The sequence below is a fragment of the Natator depressus genome, chromosome 1, assembly GCF_965152275.1.
Source record: "Natator depressus isolate rNatDep1 chromosome 1, rNatDep2.hap1, whole genome shotgun sequence".
Classification (NCBI taxonomy): domain Eukaryota; kingdom Metazoa; phylum Chordata; order Testudines; family Cheloniidae; genus Natator; species Natator depressus.
Window position 1 is genome coordinate 230,422,046 of NC_134234.1, and position 20,447 is coordinate 230,442,492.

A 20,447-nucleotide genomic window follows, 5' to 3' on the forward strand; every position below is an offset into this window, starting at 1 on the left:
GTGGGTGCTCCAGCCCTGGAGCACCCACGAAGTCAGCGCCTATAATGGCCGGTGCCGGCATGCCACCCCTGGAAATGTGCTGCCCCAAGCACGTGCTTGCTTTGCTGGTGCCTAGAGCCGGCCCTGCCAATGGGAGCTGCGGGAAGTGGTGCTACTCCTCGCAGCTCCCATTGGCTGGGAACGGCAAACCACGGCCACTGGGAGCTGAGGGGCTCCGTGCCTGCGAACGCTCCAGGTGAACAAAAACGTCCCAACCCGCCAGCGGCTTACCCTGACAGGCTGGGAGCCGAAGTTTGCCAACCCCTGAAATATAGGGTCGGCTTACGAAAGGGTCATACAGTTTTAACCATTTTTACTTATCCATCTTGGGGGGGGGGGGGGGTCGGCTTATAAACAAACCGTCTTTTTTTAATATATATATATATATACACACACACACACACACACACACACACACACACACACGGTATATTGAGTATATACGGTAATTTTTCATTGGTTTTAAACATATTTACTTACCAGACTGTAAAGACTTAACAGGAGCTGTGTCTCAAATTATGTCAAAAGGAGCAGCACTTCAGGCAGCAATGCTAGGGTATTACAAACTTGCTGAAGACATCCTTGAAAAGAAGATATTCCACCTTTCAAAGAAACTATGTCTAAAACAATTTTCTTTTTTAAAAAGTCAGTAAATCTTACCATGTATGGTATCATAAATTGGAAACCATCCTGAGATCACTGTAGCTGCCTCACTATAGAGCAAAGGATCAATATCAATGTACACTTTGCCAATGGCGTCATTAGCACTGTAGGTGTCATGATCTAGAACCGTGATCTGCAGGGGCTCATCTTGGAGGTCTTCATCATCTACCTAGAAACACAAGTTAACATAAAACTTCAGTATGTAATCAATACAAGGAAACTCTGCAGGAAAACAAAAGAATGAGAGTTTAGTTATATACAATAATATGTTTACACATAAAATTTGTAAGTATTGTGTCTTGTATACAAACAATAGACCATGGATTCTTCTCTCCCCAAAGTGACCATATTACTAAAGGACATCAGAGCCACAGGAAGGCAAGGCATGAATCACACACACTTTTAAAACTACCATTTAATCGTTTTTTATTCATGGTCTCCACACACACTCCCTTTACCCCAAAAAATTATTTTTGACAGGAAGCATCAAAAACATAAATAAGAACTCTCATACCTTCAACTACAACAGCTGTACTACACACCATGATAAAGATAAACACGTGTACTGATGTTCTGATTTTACAAAGCATTTTTGAACTGGTTAGTGGTAAATAAATAAAGGCTTTCTATGCATCCTACAGAAAAACTCAGTAAGCTGGACATAAAACTTTACTAATGTCTAAAGTAGTTATTGTTATTCGACTCTTTGAAATGTGGAATCCTGCTATCATTTTTTCAATGCTGTTCTTTTGCATTTCTCTCCCGAATACAATTTCCCATGCAAAAAGACAGAATTTAGAAACTTCTGCTATACAGAAAAAGTTTTCATTCCACTAAGCTTAGCCAATTCTTCCACACACCCCCAAAGAGGCAAATCCCCAAAATCAAAGTATAAATGTGAAAGCTGAATTAAAGAATGCTTCCACTTCACATTACTACACCTTAGCAATCACCATGGAAAGCACTATTTGATCCCACTAATTTATATTTGTCTTAAATATTTATAACATTACCAACTACTCTCTCACTATATGCAAGTACAATACAGAGGCATTTAATGTCGTGTTCTCTTCGAATGACATTCCCCAACACTACTTAACACATAAGTATGTAACAGGATAAGCCACCCATTTTTTAAACAGTTAAATAGCATTGGCTATGCCAGTCAAGTGTAATCATGTTTTCTCCTTTTATTTTGGCATTACTGAAATAACAAGAATGCAACACAAGTGATTTATTCAGAGCAGAACATCAAAAGCCAACTATGATGCCGCTGTATTCAGCTTCAAGTAAACTGGTACGGTTCTGCGAGCTGATGAAGACTTACTGAAAAGCACTGAGTGCTCATAGCAACTTTTGAAGACAATGAGAGTTGACGGTGCTTGATAAATAGTAGGGGAAATACAGTGCTTTTTGCAATCAGGCCCCAACATTACAATGTTTTATAATTTTGTAACTTTTTAAAATGTGATGCCTGATAAAGAAATAATACAAAAGACAGACAATTGCCTGCTTCTTTCACTATATATATATAATATAACATTAGTAAATCTAACATATTCCAAAAGCAAACTCACTTTTCATATTCAAATTAAAATCTTCCTGTTTCTTGCATTTTTATTAACTATGTGGGTACTTGAAAGAAGCCTATTTAATTAGCATCTTACAATTTGTTTTCCTATTTCAACTTCACCCATTTCTAGAACGACAGTATCAACCGCATAATGCTTGGTTCAACTGGTAAAAACCCATGGAGCCAATCCTGCAAACCTGTATTTACACAACTCTCAATGAAATCAGTGGGATAGTTCCTGCAAGTGATACTACCTTTCGAAGTGTTTGCAGGAGAGGTTTCTATATTACCAACTATTTTTACAATACCTTGACTCCCAAACGCACACATTTTATTCTGAGACCAGAATTATTTGACTAAAACTTTCCAAATCAAATATCTATATAAATATATATACACAGATGACATTTTATAAAAATACTTACCTCAAATTTAAACCATTCTGAGTTCCACTGAGGATTGAGGGATTTGGGGTACACATCTGTCTTAAATGTGGTATTTCCAAATTTTACCTAAAAATACAAGCAAACATTCAATGACAAAAGAATATAATTTATTAGTACTTAGTAATTTATTTCCAAGTATACTGCTAGTTAGCTACTGTCACAGATCCACAGGATCGGTGCTATATCCCAGCTTTTAAACAGTCTCTTGGAGGAATCCCTTTAGTGTGTCAGAGCCCCAAGGCACCTCACTCTTTCTTCACGGTAGGCCACGCAGCCTCACTGCCTCCGATACTGAGCCTCTGGGCTCCTGCGCTACTGCTTCACAGCATGAGCTCTTCCCAGATAGTCCAGTTTAGACAGACTCCTGGTTAAAGACCTGTATGCTCTTCAAGGACTAATGCACCTCTGGAAGTATTCACAATGGCACCACACAGCATTTCTAAAAACAGAGGAGGCTTTGTTACTCAACTGGAACACAACACTGGAAGTCCTTATGTTAGCACGGAGAAACAAAGGTTAAAAACATGGTGCATCTTCCCAAGCCAGAGCCATCCACCAGCCAAACTGTAGAGCAGGGGTGGCCAAACCGTGGCTCGCGAGCCACATGCAGCTCTTTTACTATTAAAGTGCAGCTTGCGGAGCTCCCCCTGTACCCCTCCCCCCATTCTCCATCTACCAGAATGGCGGGGGAAACTCAGGATCTCTGCCTTGCAGTGGGGTGGTGGGGTAGCGGCTTCTGCCAGGTGGGGAGGGGGTTCTTGGGGGTTCTGCCCAGCGGGGTGCACCTGCCGGGGTTCGAGGCTTCAGCAGGAGTGGGGCTGAAGCGCTGAGCCCTGGAAGGTGTGCCCCAGCTCTCAAACTTCTGAAGATTATCATATGTTGCTCGAAGGGTCAGTAAATTTGGCCACCTCTGCTGTAGAGGATTCCGTCTTAGGCTCTTTTTCTCTCTGACTCTGTAGTTAGTCCCAGGTGACACCAGCCAGATTCTCCCAGAAGCCAGCCCTTTACCCCCTGCCAAATCCTTTGCTCCTGAGTTGGGGTCTCTGCTCAGCGGAGGGAACCTCCTCCATCCTCTGGGTCATTGGTTGGTAGCTGTGAATGTACTGGTCACTGGAGCTTTCCATTGTCTCTTCTGAATTCTGCATTGATAAGGATCACTTTCAGCAGGTCTCAGCCAATTCCTTAAATCAGTGGTTCTCAACCAGAGTACGTGTGCCCCTGGGGGTATGCAGGAGTCTTCTGGGGGTGTATATTAACTCATCTACATATTTGCCTACTTTTACAACAGGCTACATAAAAAGCACTAGCGAAGTCAGCACAAACTAAAATTTCATACGACTTGTTTATACTGCTCTATATACTATACACTGAACTGTAAGTACAATATTTATATAAAAAGAAAAGGAGTACTTGTGGCACCTTAGAGACTAACAAATTTATTTGAGTATAAGCTTTCGTGAGCTACAGCTCACTTCATCGGACCACTGAATGCATCCGATGAAGTGAGCTGTAGCTCACGAAAGCTTATACTCAAATAAATTTGTTAGTCTCTAACGTGCCACAAGTACTCCTTTTCTTTTTGCAAATACAGACTAACACGGCTGCTACTCTGAAACCTGTCAATATTTATATAGCAATTGATTTTATAATTATATGGTTAAAATTAGAAAGTAAGCAATTTTTCATTAATAGTGCGCTGTGACGACACTTGAATTTTTATGTTTGATTTTGTAAGCAAGTAGTTTTCAAGTGAGGTGAAACTTGAGGGTACACAAGGCCAATCAGACTCCTGAAAGTGGTACAGTCATCTTGAAAGATTGAGAATCACTGCCTTAAATGACTCCTTCACTGTGGCCCAGAGAGCAAGGCAACACCTACACCCCATTTCCTGTGCTGCCCCACAGCAGAAATAACCCTTCTCCCCACCTCCTCCCCCCGCCCGATAGGAATGCAAAGTAAAGAGGGAAACTGGGGTACAAATAGGTGTCAAAAAAGATTATGAAAAATTCCCACTTCATCACATCTATATTAAATCCAAGCAAAGTGTATGCAATTTGTTTCAGATATATACTTCAGAATCACAGAATCTTTTTTCAGCTTCATGATTCAATTAACACGGATCACTAAGTGACTTGTTTACTTACTCCAATAGTCACGCTTCTAATAAATTTCTCTCTGTCTCTACTATAACAGCTGATGTTTCTTTTCTCCTCTCCCACTCTATGTGTTCTCTTCATGATCACTTTATAATTCAGTTTAAGCTACCACTCAAACCAGACAGCTGGTCCCTTAAATGAAATCAGACCCAGGGCTTCCCCAGGGAGAGATAAATGAGAGACAGAGCCAAGGTAACAGAGAGTTCAGAATCCAGATAATAAAGAACTCAGAAGAACAGAGCTTCAAGAAGGAAATGCCCCAGACAGAGGAAGCAGTAAGAGTTCCCTAGTGAGCAGTGGAGCCAGATAAGGCTAGTGAAAGCAGAAGGCAGTTAGAGGATCATCTACAAATTCCCCCAAACCACAGAGCCAAGGCTCGAGAGGGCTGAAGGCTATGAGGAACAGAGGGAGATGCCTGCTGACTCTCTGAGCCCGAGAACTGAAGTTGGAGGGGCAGAGAGGACTGAAGTCTGGGGAATGATGGAACTAGGTCCATGGTTTTTAGCTCAAAGCACGTTTGTGTCAACACATCAGCACAGTGCCAGCTGGCTGTATACCTCACAGGATCTTCACCATCATGGCGGAGGCCGCCTTACCCGCCACCTGTGGACGGCGCAGGGCCACTTGCTGCCACGAGCTGCACAAGCAGCCTGGCCCCAGAGGTGGTGGTGGCAGCTGCTGCTGCGCTGCCTCCTTCCCTCCACTTAGGATTGCACCTTTTCCACAGATCAAAAAACCCAGACATCAACGATTGTCAAATGGCATCTGGACACACAAGATGAAACCTGGACTGTCCGGGTGAAAACTGGATGGGTGGCAACCCTTCACTGGCCATAACCAGGGTGGATAAAAATCAAAGATTTTTTTTTTTAAATCAAAAAAATTGGATTTTTTATTTAAATCAAACTTTTTTGATAAAATGTTTTTTTGAGGAAAAAACCTATCTAAAGATAGTTTTAATTAAGATACATTATAGCTCAAAGATATCTTAGGGATTACACATTCTAATTCTCTAGTATGAGACAATATATTCAGGTAACGTTTAAGAAAAGTTTTCTAAATGAGTTCCAAGAGTTCATGGATTAGGGACACAATTTTATGAGGTTCCAGGGGTTTCTGTATAGATTATTTAGGTTAATCTTTCTATCTACCCAATGGGGCTCAGTCTAGAACAGTGGTTCTCAAACTCAGGGCCAAACCTGCGGACGCGGCAGGTAAACAAACCGGCCCAGCCCGCAAGGGGCTTTCCCTGAACAAGCGACACCCCTAGTTTGAGAACCACTGGTCTAAAAGATACCATCAGAGATGCTTAGTTTTGCAGTTCTCAAAGTGTGGATTTGTGTCTCCAAAGATAATATGCTTGTTAACAGCAAAAATGTTTTAAATAAATAAATACATAGATGTGAGAAATAAGAGACCTTAACCCTATTGTCCCTCTGCAAATTTGTGTACACAGAGTCAATCCCTTACCTCTCTCTAAAAAGACAGACATGTGCAAAGTGCAAACAGTGCAACAAAGAAATTCAAGGCAAGGTTGCCCGAATGAAACAACGTCATGAGAAGTGTTCCTTCTCAGGAGGAAGCTGCATTGAAGATGACGAAAGGAATACGTCTGAACATACAGGATCTTCAGGTTAGTAAACTTTTTTATTTCATACTTCTTTCTTACAAACTTCCCGTCTTCCTTCTAAACTATTCTTGAATTCTCATGTTTGAGCAAAAAATACAGTTATTACTCTATGGTAATATCATTTTAGATGCAGTTGTGATAAAAAAAATAAATAGCTGAAATAGGCAGATCTTTCTTTTACAATTTCACCTTTAAAGTAGTACTGAGTGTCAGTGAATGCAATGAGTAATACTAAATGAGCAGTATGGTAATAATAATTAAATAACTGCATTGACTTATTTTGTTTAGAAGAATCCTCAACATACAGGATTCTGAAGACTATCCACCTTCAAGATCACCATCATTTTCTATAGTTTCAGAGTTATCTGCCAATGATGGTGTTTAAGTCACATCATGTATGTCACATAGCCACAGTTTATCACCTATAGCAAAAAGAAAAAAAAAATCTCCATCATCCAAGAACAACCATAGATAAGTTTGTGATAAGAACCAGCAGATTACAAAAAGAGACACTTGATGAAAAAAATGCCCCGTTCGTTTATGCAACAAACTCTCCTTTCCGTATGATTGAGAACCCACACTTAATTAACATGGTTCAGTCATTAAAACCAGGATACAGTCCACCCAACAGAGCAGACGTCACAGGCAAATTGCTGGATAAAGTGTATGAAAGAGAAACTGAGCAGTGTGCAAAAGGTCTAGAGGGTGAAATTGTTAACCTGAGTCTTGATGAGTGGAGCAATGTCCACAAAGATCTTGTTGGATGTGCTTGTGTGACAACAGAAGAGGGGAATGTCTTCCTTACAGAAACAATTGATACATCAGGAAAGGCACACACAGCAGAATACTTACAAGAAGTAGCAGTAAAAGCTACAACAAACTGAAAAAAAATTCAAATGTCTAGTACGCAGCCAGGTCACAGACAATGCTGCAAATGTATTCAAGATGAGAAGAAATTATTTAGAAGAGAGTGAAGAGAGTCCCAAGCTAATAACACGGTTGCAGTGCTCATTTGATGCACCTCCTAGCCAAAGACTTCAGTGTTCCAGAAATAAAGACTAATGTTGTTGAAATTGCAAAATACTTCCGTAACAACCACTTTGCAGCAGCTGCTCGGAAAAAAGTGGGAGGAACCAAGCTAACTCTCCCACAAGATGTGCGATGGAACTCAGTAGTGGACTGTTTTGAGCACCATATCAAGAACTGGCCTAATCTGACGACAGTTTGTGAACAAAATCATGAAAAAATAGATGGCCCTGACCCAGCCAAAGTTCTCAACATTGGGCTTCAGAGAATGTTGAACACATGCCGAGTACCCTGAAGCCTATTTCTGTGGCCCTGAACAAAATGCAGGCAAATAGCTGTTTTATTGCTGACGCTGTCGAAATTTGGAAGGAACTGAGTGAGATCTTAAAAAGAGAAATACGCAATGACAGAGTTAAATTACAAGCATTAAAAAAACGAATGGGACAAGCACTATCTCCAGCTCATTTTCTTGCAAATATTCAATACTCGATACCAGGTCAAATCTTAACTGCTGAAGAAGAGGAGTTGGCTAGGACATGGACATCCAGCAATCATCCCTCCATAATGCCAACTATAATAAACTTCAAAGCTAAGGGTGAACCATTCAAGAAATATATGTTTGCTGATGATGTTTTAAAGAAAGTCACACCAGTGAACTGGTGGAAGTCACTTAAGCACTTGGATTCAGAGATTGTTGAAGTGATAATCTCACTTTTAACAGCAGTAGCTTCTTCTGCTGTTGTAGGGAGAATATTTTCTTTCTTTGGACTAATTCATTCCAAATTGAGAAATCATTTGGGACCTGAAAAAGCAGGAAAGCTTGTTTTTCTTTTCTAGATTATGAACGACAGGAAAATGAAGGTGAAGAAGACTGAGTTAGCTGCAGAAGCCAATATTTTAAGTTTCTCGTGTTGACCTGGCTGACATAGTCGATTTAATATTTGTTGTTTTTTTAAATATTTCATTTAACTATTTGAGTTAAGAACAATTTTAACAAAAACAATCCTGATTTTAAAAAACTTGAATGTTTAATGAAATTCAAAAATTCTTATGCTTGTTTTGTTAAAATATTATGTTTGTTGTTGAAGAAAAAAATTAAGAATACATAACATTGTTGTTTTAGTTAAATAAAACAATTTAAATGTCTGTCTGGTGATGTTCTCTTCCTAATACAGCATGGCAAGAAAATCCTCCAAATATTCATGATTAACCTGTTGAATTGGAGATAGTTCACCTCCCAATGACTTTATAAATATCTGCCTCAATTACCTTTGGTAAAAGAAATAACCAAACAATCATTCATTTTCTGATATAGCTGTAAAACTAATCTGAAAAGTTTTCAAAATAAATCACTTTAAAAATGTAGGTTCCACTAATATAAGGTACACACTATACATCTATCTCTGAGTTGTGAAGAATATGTATTAAGGTTATAACAACCAATAAGAATGCACTTTTATGTAGAAATGCATGATTAAATCGAGTTTTCCTGACTAGAGATTTAAATCAAATCCACCCTGATGCTTACTGTAAATATATTGTCGCCATAGATCTATGCTCAAAAATAATTAGAAGTGAGTACTCTGTAACTGTACTCCAGATACAATTGCAATCCAACACAAAAGTCACAGCAGTAAGAAACATTATAACTCTTTCTTCAGCAGGCATTCACCTGTCCATAATACTAATTATTCCAAAAAGCTGGGACAAAGGGCACTTAGGTATTTTACAAATATATTGCATCCACGTATCCATATCACTGGAATGTAAACTAATATTCTCCATACTTCTATTGATTATTGGAGCTTCAGTTTACTAACACTGTGGTTTAAAGCTATAGTGCCAATTTTTTTCAGGAGTGTATAATTCAGCTTTTTTAAGTCACACTGAACTGATACTTGGAATATCAGTTGTCACACTGGTTACTTTGTTATTCCAAACAGCTGTATTTAATTCTGTTAAGTATATTTTGTTATTTTTAAATAATATCTGCTCTTGTGATTTTAGTCACCATTTTTTCCACTGGCAACTGCCATATCTACCTCCCTGCTCGTGGCTTCTTCCCACGAGTTCACTCTGACATTTCTTCCTAGATGCCCACCCACTCAAATTAAACATGACAAAGAAAGAATCCAACTCCCCCAAAGCCCTTACCCCACTCCTTTCTCCATTACAGCAGATAATTACGCCATCTTTGCTATACTGAAAAGCAACCACCTCAATGCCATCTTCAGCTCCTTTCTCTCCTTCTTTTCAAGGCTATTCCTAATTCTTCATTTCTCCTTCTATGAATTCTCCAAATTCTATCTCTACTGCCAAAACCATCATTCATGTTTTGGTAATCTCCTATTCCTTAGTTCAGAGGTTCTCAAACTGTGGTCCGTGGACCACCACTGCTCTGTGAGCTCCATTCAGGTGGTCCGTGGATAACTCCCTCTAAGGTGTGCACCTGGGTGGCCACACACAAGAGAATGAAGGGCCACCCACATAATTAGTGGAGCCGCGCAGGCATGGCTCCACTAATCAGGTGCCTGGACCCTGGAGAAGACGCACATGTAAGGTGAGGTGGTGGCCTTGGGGGGATTAGGGGGTAGATGGGAGGGGGCAGTGGGGTGAGAAGAGGGGGTGGGGGAAATTTGGGATGTGTAGAGCTGAGGCGGTAAGAGAAAGAGGCAACCTTCCCCAACTCCAGAGCTGCGGCTGCCAGGGAGAGACGGCCCTCCTTCCCAGCCTCAGCTCTGTGCCTGCTGTGGCGGGGGAGAGACCCCACTCCCTCCTTCACAGCCCTAGCCCAGGGGCTGCTGCGGCGGGGGAGAAAGGGCACATCCATCACATTAGAAAGATAAGACTACGGATATTAAAATATGAGTTGTGTGCTTTTATTTGTAGAACAAAAAAACATTATTATTATTAAGGGTTTTTTTATATAGAGCTTTTATCCAAAGCGCTTTACAATAGTTAGCTAACGGTACAAACGACATTTGGAAAGATCATTAAGTGGTCCGCCGGGACCCTCAGAGATTTTCAAGTGGTCCGCAAAAAAAAAGTCTGAGAACCACTGCCCTAGTTTACATGACTCATTTGACACCTCCCTGTCTATCCAATAGGTCACTGCTAAACTCATCTTCCTCTTCCACTACTCTGTTGTCACTCACAATTCAGTCCTTCAGTGGTTTTGCAATGCTGTCTACATCTAATTCAAACTGCTCATCTTCACCATGAAAGCTCTAAACAGCTCTTTCTATATCTCTGTGTGAAACATTTGTATGAAAACCAAAAAAAGTGTAGCATATTGCTATTACATTTTCTATATGGCAACTCAAAACAAATTTTGTTTGACAGTACAGTAGATTATAGATAGTACAATAAATAAATGCGGTATTGCAACATTGGGTTTTGTTCCCACAATCAGCTCTGTAGAGACAAACCCATATGCCTATCAATGGGGCTTCACCAGGCCTGGGGTGGGGGGATGTGGGGGGTGTGCAGGGGTCTGCCAATTCAAAGCTCACAGGAAGATCAGACTTAACTAAGACCTAGTGAGTGGCATAGGCTTTGTCTGAAAACAGAAAATATTTTAAAACCTGTTTTAGAAGTAACTAAAGCTATGGTTCTAAGAAAATGTAAGATTAAGTAGCCTGAGTAGTGAAACCTTAAATCAATTTTCTATCAGTGAAAATGGATGTAGCACATAGATGCATGCAAGTATTTAACTGCACATCTTTGTAGTAACACAAATGTACAAGCTCATCTGCTGAAGAAAACATGGCAAACAGCCACAGATAAAAGTCTTTACAAAAGTCTAAATAATTTTTAAAGTGAGCACAAAGAATAGCAATGGCTCCAAGTTTTTCGCTTTATTAATTCAAATCCCCAGAGAAATTAAAAGCAAAAGACTACCATCAACTGTACACTGGCATCACAAAACCAAGCACTAAAGCATAACATTATTAAAAAGAAAACTAAAGGCTTTCAGCAACATTAATAAGTTGGCTAAGTTCAATATATGTAGTATTTTTTATTCCTGCCTTCCTTGTTGAAAATGAAGTTTAATGAAATTATTGTTACTGGGGAATATAATAAAAAATATAAGCCTCTCCACTAAGTGAAACAGAAAGCACAACAACTTTGTTAAAGGAACACTAATGTAAATTTGTCCCAATATTTGGCAAAAACAGGCTTGTATAAAACCAACAATAATGTTTCACAAACTGTTTTTTTAAACTCCAATAGAATAGTTGTTTATAAATTAATCATACTCATGCAATGTTTGAAACCCAAACATTGCAGCACTAAGAACTAAAAAGTGAAACTGACAAACTATAAAAGTGAAGACAATGTCACCCATCTCAAAGAGTTAAACAATGTAATTGAACAAGTACATAAAGACCATTGTGATAAAGTAAACAAGATTTTATTTTTTTTTTCCCCAGTATTAATTTAAAGCCCTGATTCAACAGGATACTAAAGCAAGTGCCTAACTTTAAGCACTTTTTAAGCACCATATTGAATCAGGACCTACGGCCCAAAGATTGTAAAGAGATCCATGAAGGCAAACTTCTAAGTCAATGGAGCTCACTTCTGGCACCAGGGTCGTCCCATCTAGATCTTATTCTGAGATCAGGCCTCAATTCCATTAGGTGTTCATGTACCAGCCATGATTTTTATGTTGAACGTGTCTTTTTAGGTTTTGAAATGTCTGGATTCTGAGTTTTAGGCTTTTGGCATTTAATTATAAAAAATTATTTATCTCAGAAATGTTTAATCATGCAAGAGAAGAATCATGTTATTCATACTAAAGAAATTTTTCATTGCTGGAGCATGAAACTAATTTTCCTTGTCTGTATAGGCATCATTTTTCACAAAAAGTAAATACTCGTCACTTACAAAAGAACAATTAAAAAGTGTACAGTTGAAGTTAAGTGTTCTCTTATTTTTTCCCCTCACTAAAAATGAAATTATTTTATATTTCCAAATAGATTTCCAACATTAAAATGCAGTTCTACTCTGAACTGCCTCTGTAGAATTGGCATGTTCTTACTCCATTAATCTGCTCTGTATGCATATTTGGACTGACAATGGGTTAAAACATGTTTTTACTACTCCTTTCTCTTGCGTGTATGGTAGAATCAAAATAGGTATTGGACAGTGAATCGGATTCATTTCTGGCTTATGTATCAACAGAATTGTTCATTAAGTTCCAATCCAGAATCTTTATGATGGAGTTGCATAAGTAAGGCTGCAAGTCTTTCACGAAGGTCGCAGAAGTCATGGATTCCGTGAGTTTCAGCAACCTTCTTGACTTCCGCAGCTGTAGCGGCCAGTGTGGCTGGCCCCAGGAGCAGCTCTGGGACCAGCCACTTGGTCAAGCAGCATTCCCAGGGGTGGCCAAGCAGCATTCCCAGGGGTAGCCCCGAGACAGCTGGAACAGCAGCAATCCGGGGCAGCCTGAGCAGCGGCTGGTGGGCGGCCCAGAGGGCAGCCACAGACTGTCGGAGAGCGGTCCCCGAGGGATTCGGAGGAGCGGGCGGCTGGAGACAGTCAGCCCCCGCCGCTAGAGCAGGTGCCAGCCATCGGTTCCCGGGGTCCCCCAGAGCAGCGGCAACCTAGGAGCAGCTAAAATTTAGTCAGGCAAATTTATAGTACAAGTCATAGACAGGTCACAAGCCATGCATTTTTGTTTATTGTCCATGACCTGTCAAGGACTTTTTACTAAAAATACCCACAACTAAATCTTAGAGTTGACAAGGCTGACAGTTAAAAGAAATCCTCTTACTAATCTAGAAACTGCTGAGAAGACAAGTGGCCTAGAACCCTACAAACCCATTTTTACAGCCTCTGTTCAGATCAGTACCACATTAAAGCCAAAAGATTAGGCAGAGATGCCAGTCCATTTCCTCTGGTCCAAGGCCATCCTGAATTTATCAGCCACATCCTGCAAGCCGAACTTGCACATTTTTTAAACAGGCAACAAAAAACTTTCAGGACTCACAAAATCATCACATCTTTTGGTGTGACACGGGGATATCACATCACAACATCCATGTGGGGTGATACACAGACTGCATGACAACAAAACACTATAGCCCTCTGGGGCATCAACAGACTGAGATGGAGCATCACCAGTTGGTGACACACTAAGGCACCACTGCTGCCACCAGGGTGACACAGTGATGGGCTGGGCGGGGGCTGCAACAGCCACGCTTTAGCAGGGGTGTGCCCCGTCCTCAGCGAGGAACACCGAGGTGTGACCATGCTGGGGGGCAGCATGGGGCCAGGCGAAGCCGGCAGCAGGTGCTTGGAGACCTCCAGCAGCACAGGCCACGCGGGAGCAGCTGGCAGCTCGGCCCAGGCGCGTGGGCTCGGGGTGGGAGGCACGAGGCACAACCCCAGAGATCAACAGCAACCCGCCGCCCCTGCCCTTCCCCCACACCTCCACGAAGGCATCAGTCAGGTCACTGGCCCGATCCATTACTGGCAAATGGCGTCCGGCCACGATCTTGACCTTCAGCTTCCCCGGCATCTTCCTGCCCCAGCTGCAAGGAGAAAACAACAACAGCAGCGTGTTCCTGTTCCAAGGTACGGTAAGGGTGCGAAGTACGCATGCGCGAAGCTGAGCAACGGTCCTCACTCCCCTCCGCTCGGAGAGCACATGCGCAATAGCCCTTGAAAAGGGGAAACATTTGCAGACCCACGCGCATGCGCAAACATTCTATGCAGCCCAATTGGGAGGAAAAGTCGTCTTCCCGGCGCATGCGCCGGCGTTGCTGGGTGATACTAAAAGAGAACCTGCTAATCGTGTACAACGGTTATCGAAGGTTACTTCTTCGCACGGTTGTATCATGCCGAGGCACCGCTCACCTTCGCCTCCCCCGGGCGTGCTCCACAGAAAGGAATAGCAGGGGGACCGCTCGTCCTCTAAACCAAAATGGCGGTCGCCCTGCGTAGGGACTTAGTTAGCCCTGGCTAGAAGACGACGGTGTCGAGTACCGAATCGTCGATAGGCCATGAGCCAGACTTGGGTAGAAAGGCAATGTGCCTGAATGCCGCATCATCGATTCTAAATCGCAGGGCTCTCAGCCTCGCGGCCCCTGGCGCAACCAGGCGCGGAGGGTGGGATGCAGCAAGGCAAAGTGAAGGGTGGGGCGGGTCCGGAGGGATGTTTCAATATGTGCTCCCCAGGGCCCCCGCTTGTGTACTCTTCCCAGAGCACCTAGACAGAGAGCGATTGGCTCCAGCTGCTGGTGTCCCTAAGCCCGCCCCCTCCCCACGGCTCATGATACAGGTAGCAAAAGAGCCTCGCTGCCCACACAGCCCAAAAAATGCCAGGCCATGAGAGGTGTCTCTGCTCACGGGTGCCACAGAAGTAAACCCCAGAAGATCCAGTCAGTTTTTACCCATCTGTGATGTTCCCATGGTGGTAGCAGGACCAGCGATCTGCTAGGTCACGCCAATCCTTGAGTCTGGGAGCCAGCCTTACCCTGCTCTGCTGTGAGAACCCCCACTCCTGGGCTGTTCACGCACAGCCTCTGGCATGTAAGCTGCTCCCGGCTATGCGAGTGGGCACCTTTGGCCAGCTGCTGCTTGGATTGTGCAACCAAATGACACTAGCCAATATCTCCTGTCCCAGACACAATCCCAGGAACCTCTGTCTTGCAATGTCCAGTTATGCTGGCTGGGATGCTGCTAGCTTATGTGAGCTTATCAATTTAACAAAGAAATTGATATGTACCAGGCTTATTATCCCAAGGGGAGTCTCTGACACGATTCAAACCAAACTCACTGCTTCAGGTAGAATAAACACATTTATTAACTACAAAAGGTAGATTTTAAGTGATTATAAGTCAAAGCACAACAAGTCAGAGTTGGTCAAATGAAATAAAAGCAAAACACATTCTAAGCTGATCTTAACACTTTCAGTGTCCTTACAAATGTAGATGCTTCTCACAGGCTGGCTGGTTGCCCATCAGCCAGCCTCTCCCCTTTGATCAGCGCTTCAGTCGCTTGGTGTTGGTGTCTGTAGATGGCGGTGGAAGAGAGAGCCAGTATGGCAAACATCTCTCCCTTTTATCGTGTTCTTTCTTCCCCGTTGGCTTTGCCCCACCCCCTTCAGGGTCAGGTGAGCATTACCACAGTCCCAAACTGACCAAGGGAAGGGGGGTGACTCACTGGAGAATCCAACAGATCCTTTGTTGCTGCCTAGGCCAGTGTCCTTTATTCCTGTGAGGCTGGGCTGGGTTTGTCCCATACATGCCCTGATGAGGTGTGAACTGCCCCTCTGTTCCTGGAGAGTTTTGCCTGGGCTTGTTTTAAACCATGAGGACACATTTCCAGCCTCTTAACTATATACATGAAATTACAACCTATAACATTACTATAACATTACTACTATATAACAACAATGCTCACTGCATCATGAGCTTTCCGAAGACACCCAACATGACAGACTTTGCTTTGGATACCACACAATCATAAGGATGAACATGGGGGTACAGGGTGTTCCCCCGAGGTATGTAATGTCACACACTCCTCCCAGATTCTATGGTGGCATCAGTGGAGAACAATGAAGCTGCTCCTACTTCACCAAAAAAATCCAGAGTATGATGCATGCGGGTGTAGGAGCACAGCAGCAAACACGTCTTGCACCGAGGCTTGAGTTTTTCTGGTTGAGTAGGGGCAGGATGTGTGCACTCTATTTAGAGGGAACATCTAGAGGCTTGGCTTGGGGCAAAAAAAAGGCTGAGATCCAGCAGGGTCTAGGAGCAGCATATGTCTCTGAGGTGCTTTTAAGCAGGGATGCATCTGGTTCTGTAGTTTGCCGTGGAATTAGAGCAACCTCATGTCTCTCTTTAGCTGGTAGATTCTTTGGGTTTGGGGTTAACAAAAAAAGTATGAGTCAGCTGCCAAAAACATGTTTTTGGGGTGCTGTTACACTGGTTTGCAATGGGGTTTGGACTTTGTGTACTAAGAACTGCTGTATCTTATTCCAGACATAAGTTAAAGGAATGTAGTTAAATTGGCAAGCTCCATCAGAGTCCAGGTACCAGATGTCAAACGTGAATATTTTTCTAAAACATATTCTCTAGGAATTGCTTTTTTACACTGGAGGTAAACTAGATGATCACAATCGTCCCTTCTCACCTTGAAATCTATAAATTTATATGGTTTTCCTGTTCTTGGACCAGGATACATCAGAGTCCATATTTCAATGAAGTAGGAGCAGCTATACTTGTTTTCTATTTAGATTGTACAGTTTGGGGCAAAAAATATTGCAAAGTTCCAAATGCTGGACTGTGTGTTTTGTGATGTTCCTAGAATCACAGGACTGGAAGGGACCTCAAGAGGTCTTCTAGTCCAGCCACTGGACTAAGTATTCTCTAGACCATCCCTGTCAGGTGTTTGTCTAACCTGTTCTTAAAAATCTCCAATGACAGAGCTCTCCTGGATTCATAGGTGTTCAAGGTTTGGGTGGGGGGTTATTTCTGTGCAATAAGAGCAGCTATACTTGATCTCTATTTTGATGGAATTTATAAAGAGAAACTAAATATGGTGTTATAGGCAGAGTGGCTGTGACCAGAGGGGACATCCTGCAACTGTCTGGGATGAGGCAGGATATAGGCATGGAAGCATGGCTGTACACTGAATCATTTGCATCTTAATCTGCCCACTAATAGCACTAGAGTTGACAGCAGAGAAAGTATGACCACAGCACATTCTCTGTTGCCCTTGGGCAGTTTACAGATACAGGCTTTTTTGACCATTAATAATTATGATCCAATATAGAACAAGAACTCCACCCTCATCCTCCTTGCCCAATAGCCACCTTCAATACAGTCAACCATGCTGTGCTTTTTGAAATTTTGTTTTCCCTTGTGTTCCCTGAGAACACTACCCTTGCCACCATGGATGTCATCTCCCTATATACAAATGTCCCTCACAATGATAGCATTGCTGCCTGCCTCAAATGGCTACTAGACAATGGACAACACTCAGATATCCACCTCAAACACACCACTAAACTCGTGCCTTTCATCCTCACCTATAACAACTTTACATTTAACAATAAACACTGTATGCAAACCATGCGAACAGCCATGGTACTAGGATGGCTCACCAATATGCCAACCTCTTCATGAGCCACCTTGAGGAAGAATTTCTGGAAAAGTTCACCACAAAACCAGTGATATCTGATGAAAATATGATTGATGTATTTCCTCTGGACAGATGGCCAAAACTCCCTTAGATTTCCACCACAACTTCAACCACCACCACCCATTCATCAGACTCTGAAGAACACTCCCCCACCAGCATCAACTTCCTGGACAAAACAATCAGCTTTGGCATCTTTACGGACAACTGTATTACAAGAAGCCCATGGATCACCACACTTACCTCCACAAAAGTAGTATAAGGGCCCTACCATCAATCAAACCCTGACCCCGCCCCTTGACCCCTTAGCCCCGCCCCTTGACCCCTCAGCCCCGCCCCTTGACCTCTTAGCCCCACCCACCGGAAGTCCCGCCCCATGGGTTATTACTTCCGGGGTCAAGGCTGCCACATGACTGGAAGCAAGGTGTGTCATGTGACACCCACCCCACCCCTTGACCCCTTTAACCCCACCCCTTGACCTCTGCCCCCCCCCCACCGGAAGTCCTGCCCCATGGGGTATTACTTCCAGGGTCAAGGCTGCCACGTGACCGGAAGCAAGGTATGTCATGTGAACCCTCTAACAACTCCTCCCACTGCCCTCTACCAATCAGGATGGGTTTCGCCCCGTAGGACTTCCCCCCCAAGAGGAGCTTTGACCAATCAGGGCGAGTTCCGGAGCGGGGTGTCCTCTCCGGAAGTGGGTCTTGTGACCCCTCTAACAACTCCTCCCCCCCCCACCCTCTACCAATCAGGATGGGTTTTGCCCCGTAGGACCTCCCAGAGAGGAGCTTTGACCAATCAGGGCGAGTTCCGGGGTGGGGGTGTCCTCTCTGGAAGTGGGTCTTGTGACCCCTCTAACAACTCCTCCTCCCACCCCGCTACCAATCAGGAGGGGTTTTGTTCCGATAGGACCAAGAGGAGATTTGACCAATTAGGATTAGTTCCGGGGGCGGGGTGACCCGTCCGGAAATGATTCGTGTGACCCCTCTAACAACTCCTCCCACCAACCTCTACCAATCAGGCCGGCCCGAGAGCAGATTTGACCAAAATAGGGCAGGTTCTGGGATGGGGTGAACCACCCAGAAGAGGGGCGTATGACCCCTCTGCCAATCAGAGCGCAGCACCATCACCCCATAAGGCCCAGCGTCGGGCAGAAGAGGCTGTCTTTTACCAAGAGCGCGTGTTTTAGAAATCGTGGAAACATGGACTCCTTCACCACCCCCGTGAGAACTTCGGACTTTGTTTTAGCCCCGAGGGCCTTCAACAAACCGCGGAGAAAGCGCTACATCAGCGAGAGTTCCGAGGAGGAGGAGGGGGCAATTGAGGGGAGCCCTTTGGCCCAGCCATTGATGGATACCCCGGACCCTGAAACCCAGCCGCTTGTGGGGCCCCACGATGAGCGTGATGGCCTCTTGTTGGCCACCCCCCGGGAGGAGGAAGGTGATCGCAGCTCGGGGAAGTCACTAGTGGACAAGATGAACGCTCAGGTAAATGAATGCTTAAGAAGTGACGGTCGGGATGGGGTTGTAACGGGGCTAGGAACCAGGGATTGTGTAAATCAAAAACCGAGCAGTGGGGTGCTTACGCTGTTTCTTTTTTGAAAAAAATCTCTCAACAGCTCAATGATGCCTTTCTAGAGGACCCGGAGACTCTGGACAGCGTTGCACCAAGCAGCGAAGATGAACCGGGCCCACCTTGTTTTTGCTCAACGCCAATACAAAATGTTGAAGAGGACTCCGAGGATGACGGCTATGAGGAGTTTAGGAGGAGGCTTGGCATGGAACTGACTGAGCCAGTGCCACGTCGTGAGCGTAACAAAGTCATGCGGACTATTGTACGCGTTGCTGTTTATTCTGTTCTTAATCACTGTCTTAGGGAAAAGCTTTTTGAAGATTGTGAGGGCTGTGTCATAGATGCACCAGGCCAGCGGCACCATGACTGTGTGACTTGGACTTCAGTGGATATAAACTGCAAGCTCCGGGGCCTGTGTGCTGAGCTGTGTTTGGAAAGCTTATTAAACACTGTGATTGCCATAGGTTATGCTATGCAATGTCTATGCCTAACCCAAGAACATTTAGCACAAGGGGTGACCTTGATAAATGCTGTGCAATTCAGTGGAGACCCTGACCATGTTTTAAAGAAAATGACCAAACCGGAAGATGCCTGCTTAGAGCGTTATATTGACCGTCTGGTCCGCACAAAAAGTTACAGAACCCTGCTTAAGAAAAAGGCTATTTGTAAGAAATCTAAAAGGATTAAGTTAGAAAATGGTGAGGTGCCAAACATGCGATATAAAACTTGGTAGCTGTAAATTTAAAAAAAAAATCTATTGAAAAGGGCTTTGTGACTATTTGTATTTCTGTTAAAAGGTCTCTGGCCCTTAAGGGAGCTTAAAGTCTTTTTTTCTTTCTTTCTTTTTTTAATGGAGCATCTTGGTTTGTTTTGAAGGAGCTGTATGTCTTTTAAATAAAAAAAAATTGTTTGTGAGAACCTAGCTCTTGTGTCTTTTGTGTAAGAGAGACCCATTTACAGCAAAAAAAAAAAAAAGCTGAAATGTATGTTGTGGGAGGGGGAAAAATACCCTAAAAATGTGTTTACAATAAAACAAACGGGGATGGTTCAGACATGTGGTTGAGTACAATAGAGTTGACTTATTCTGTTGAACTGAACGGGTTTAACCACCCTCCCCCCCTCACTGAATAGCCAGGGTGACTGTGATTACTCACCCTTGTTGCCATAGGGTTAATTTTGATGGGGGTGCACCC

General features: G+C 43.3%; 1 protein-coding gene across 10 annotated transcripts in view; it reads right to left on the reverse strand.

Moving 5' to 3' along the window:
• Nucleotides 1-14,374, reverse strand: part of C2CD5 (C2 calcium dependent domain containing 5) — a 128,291-nt gene extending 113,917 nt beyond the window's left edge. For 2 of the 10 annotated variants that reach the window (XM_074937622.1, XM_074937630.1), the window contains exons 1-3: nucleotides 13,967-14,369; nucleotides 2,701-2,787; nucleotides 700-871 (exon numbers count right to left, since the gene is read on the reverse strand). In XM_074937622.1, coding sequence (XP_074793723.1) covers nucleotides 700-871; nucleotides 2,701-2,787; nucleotides 13,967-14,056 — 349 coding nt within the window. In that variant the 5' untranslated portion in view covers nucleotides 14,057-14,369. Of the gene's footprint in view, nucleotides 1-699; nucleotides 872-2,700; nucleotides 2,788-13,966 lie in introns of all 10 variants that reach the window. The other 8 variants (XM_074937648.1, XM_074937660.1, XM_074937671.1 and 5 more) reach the window with 6 other exon arrangements.
• Between the last annotated feature and the right edge of the window lie 6,073 nt (nucleotides 14,375-20,447).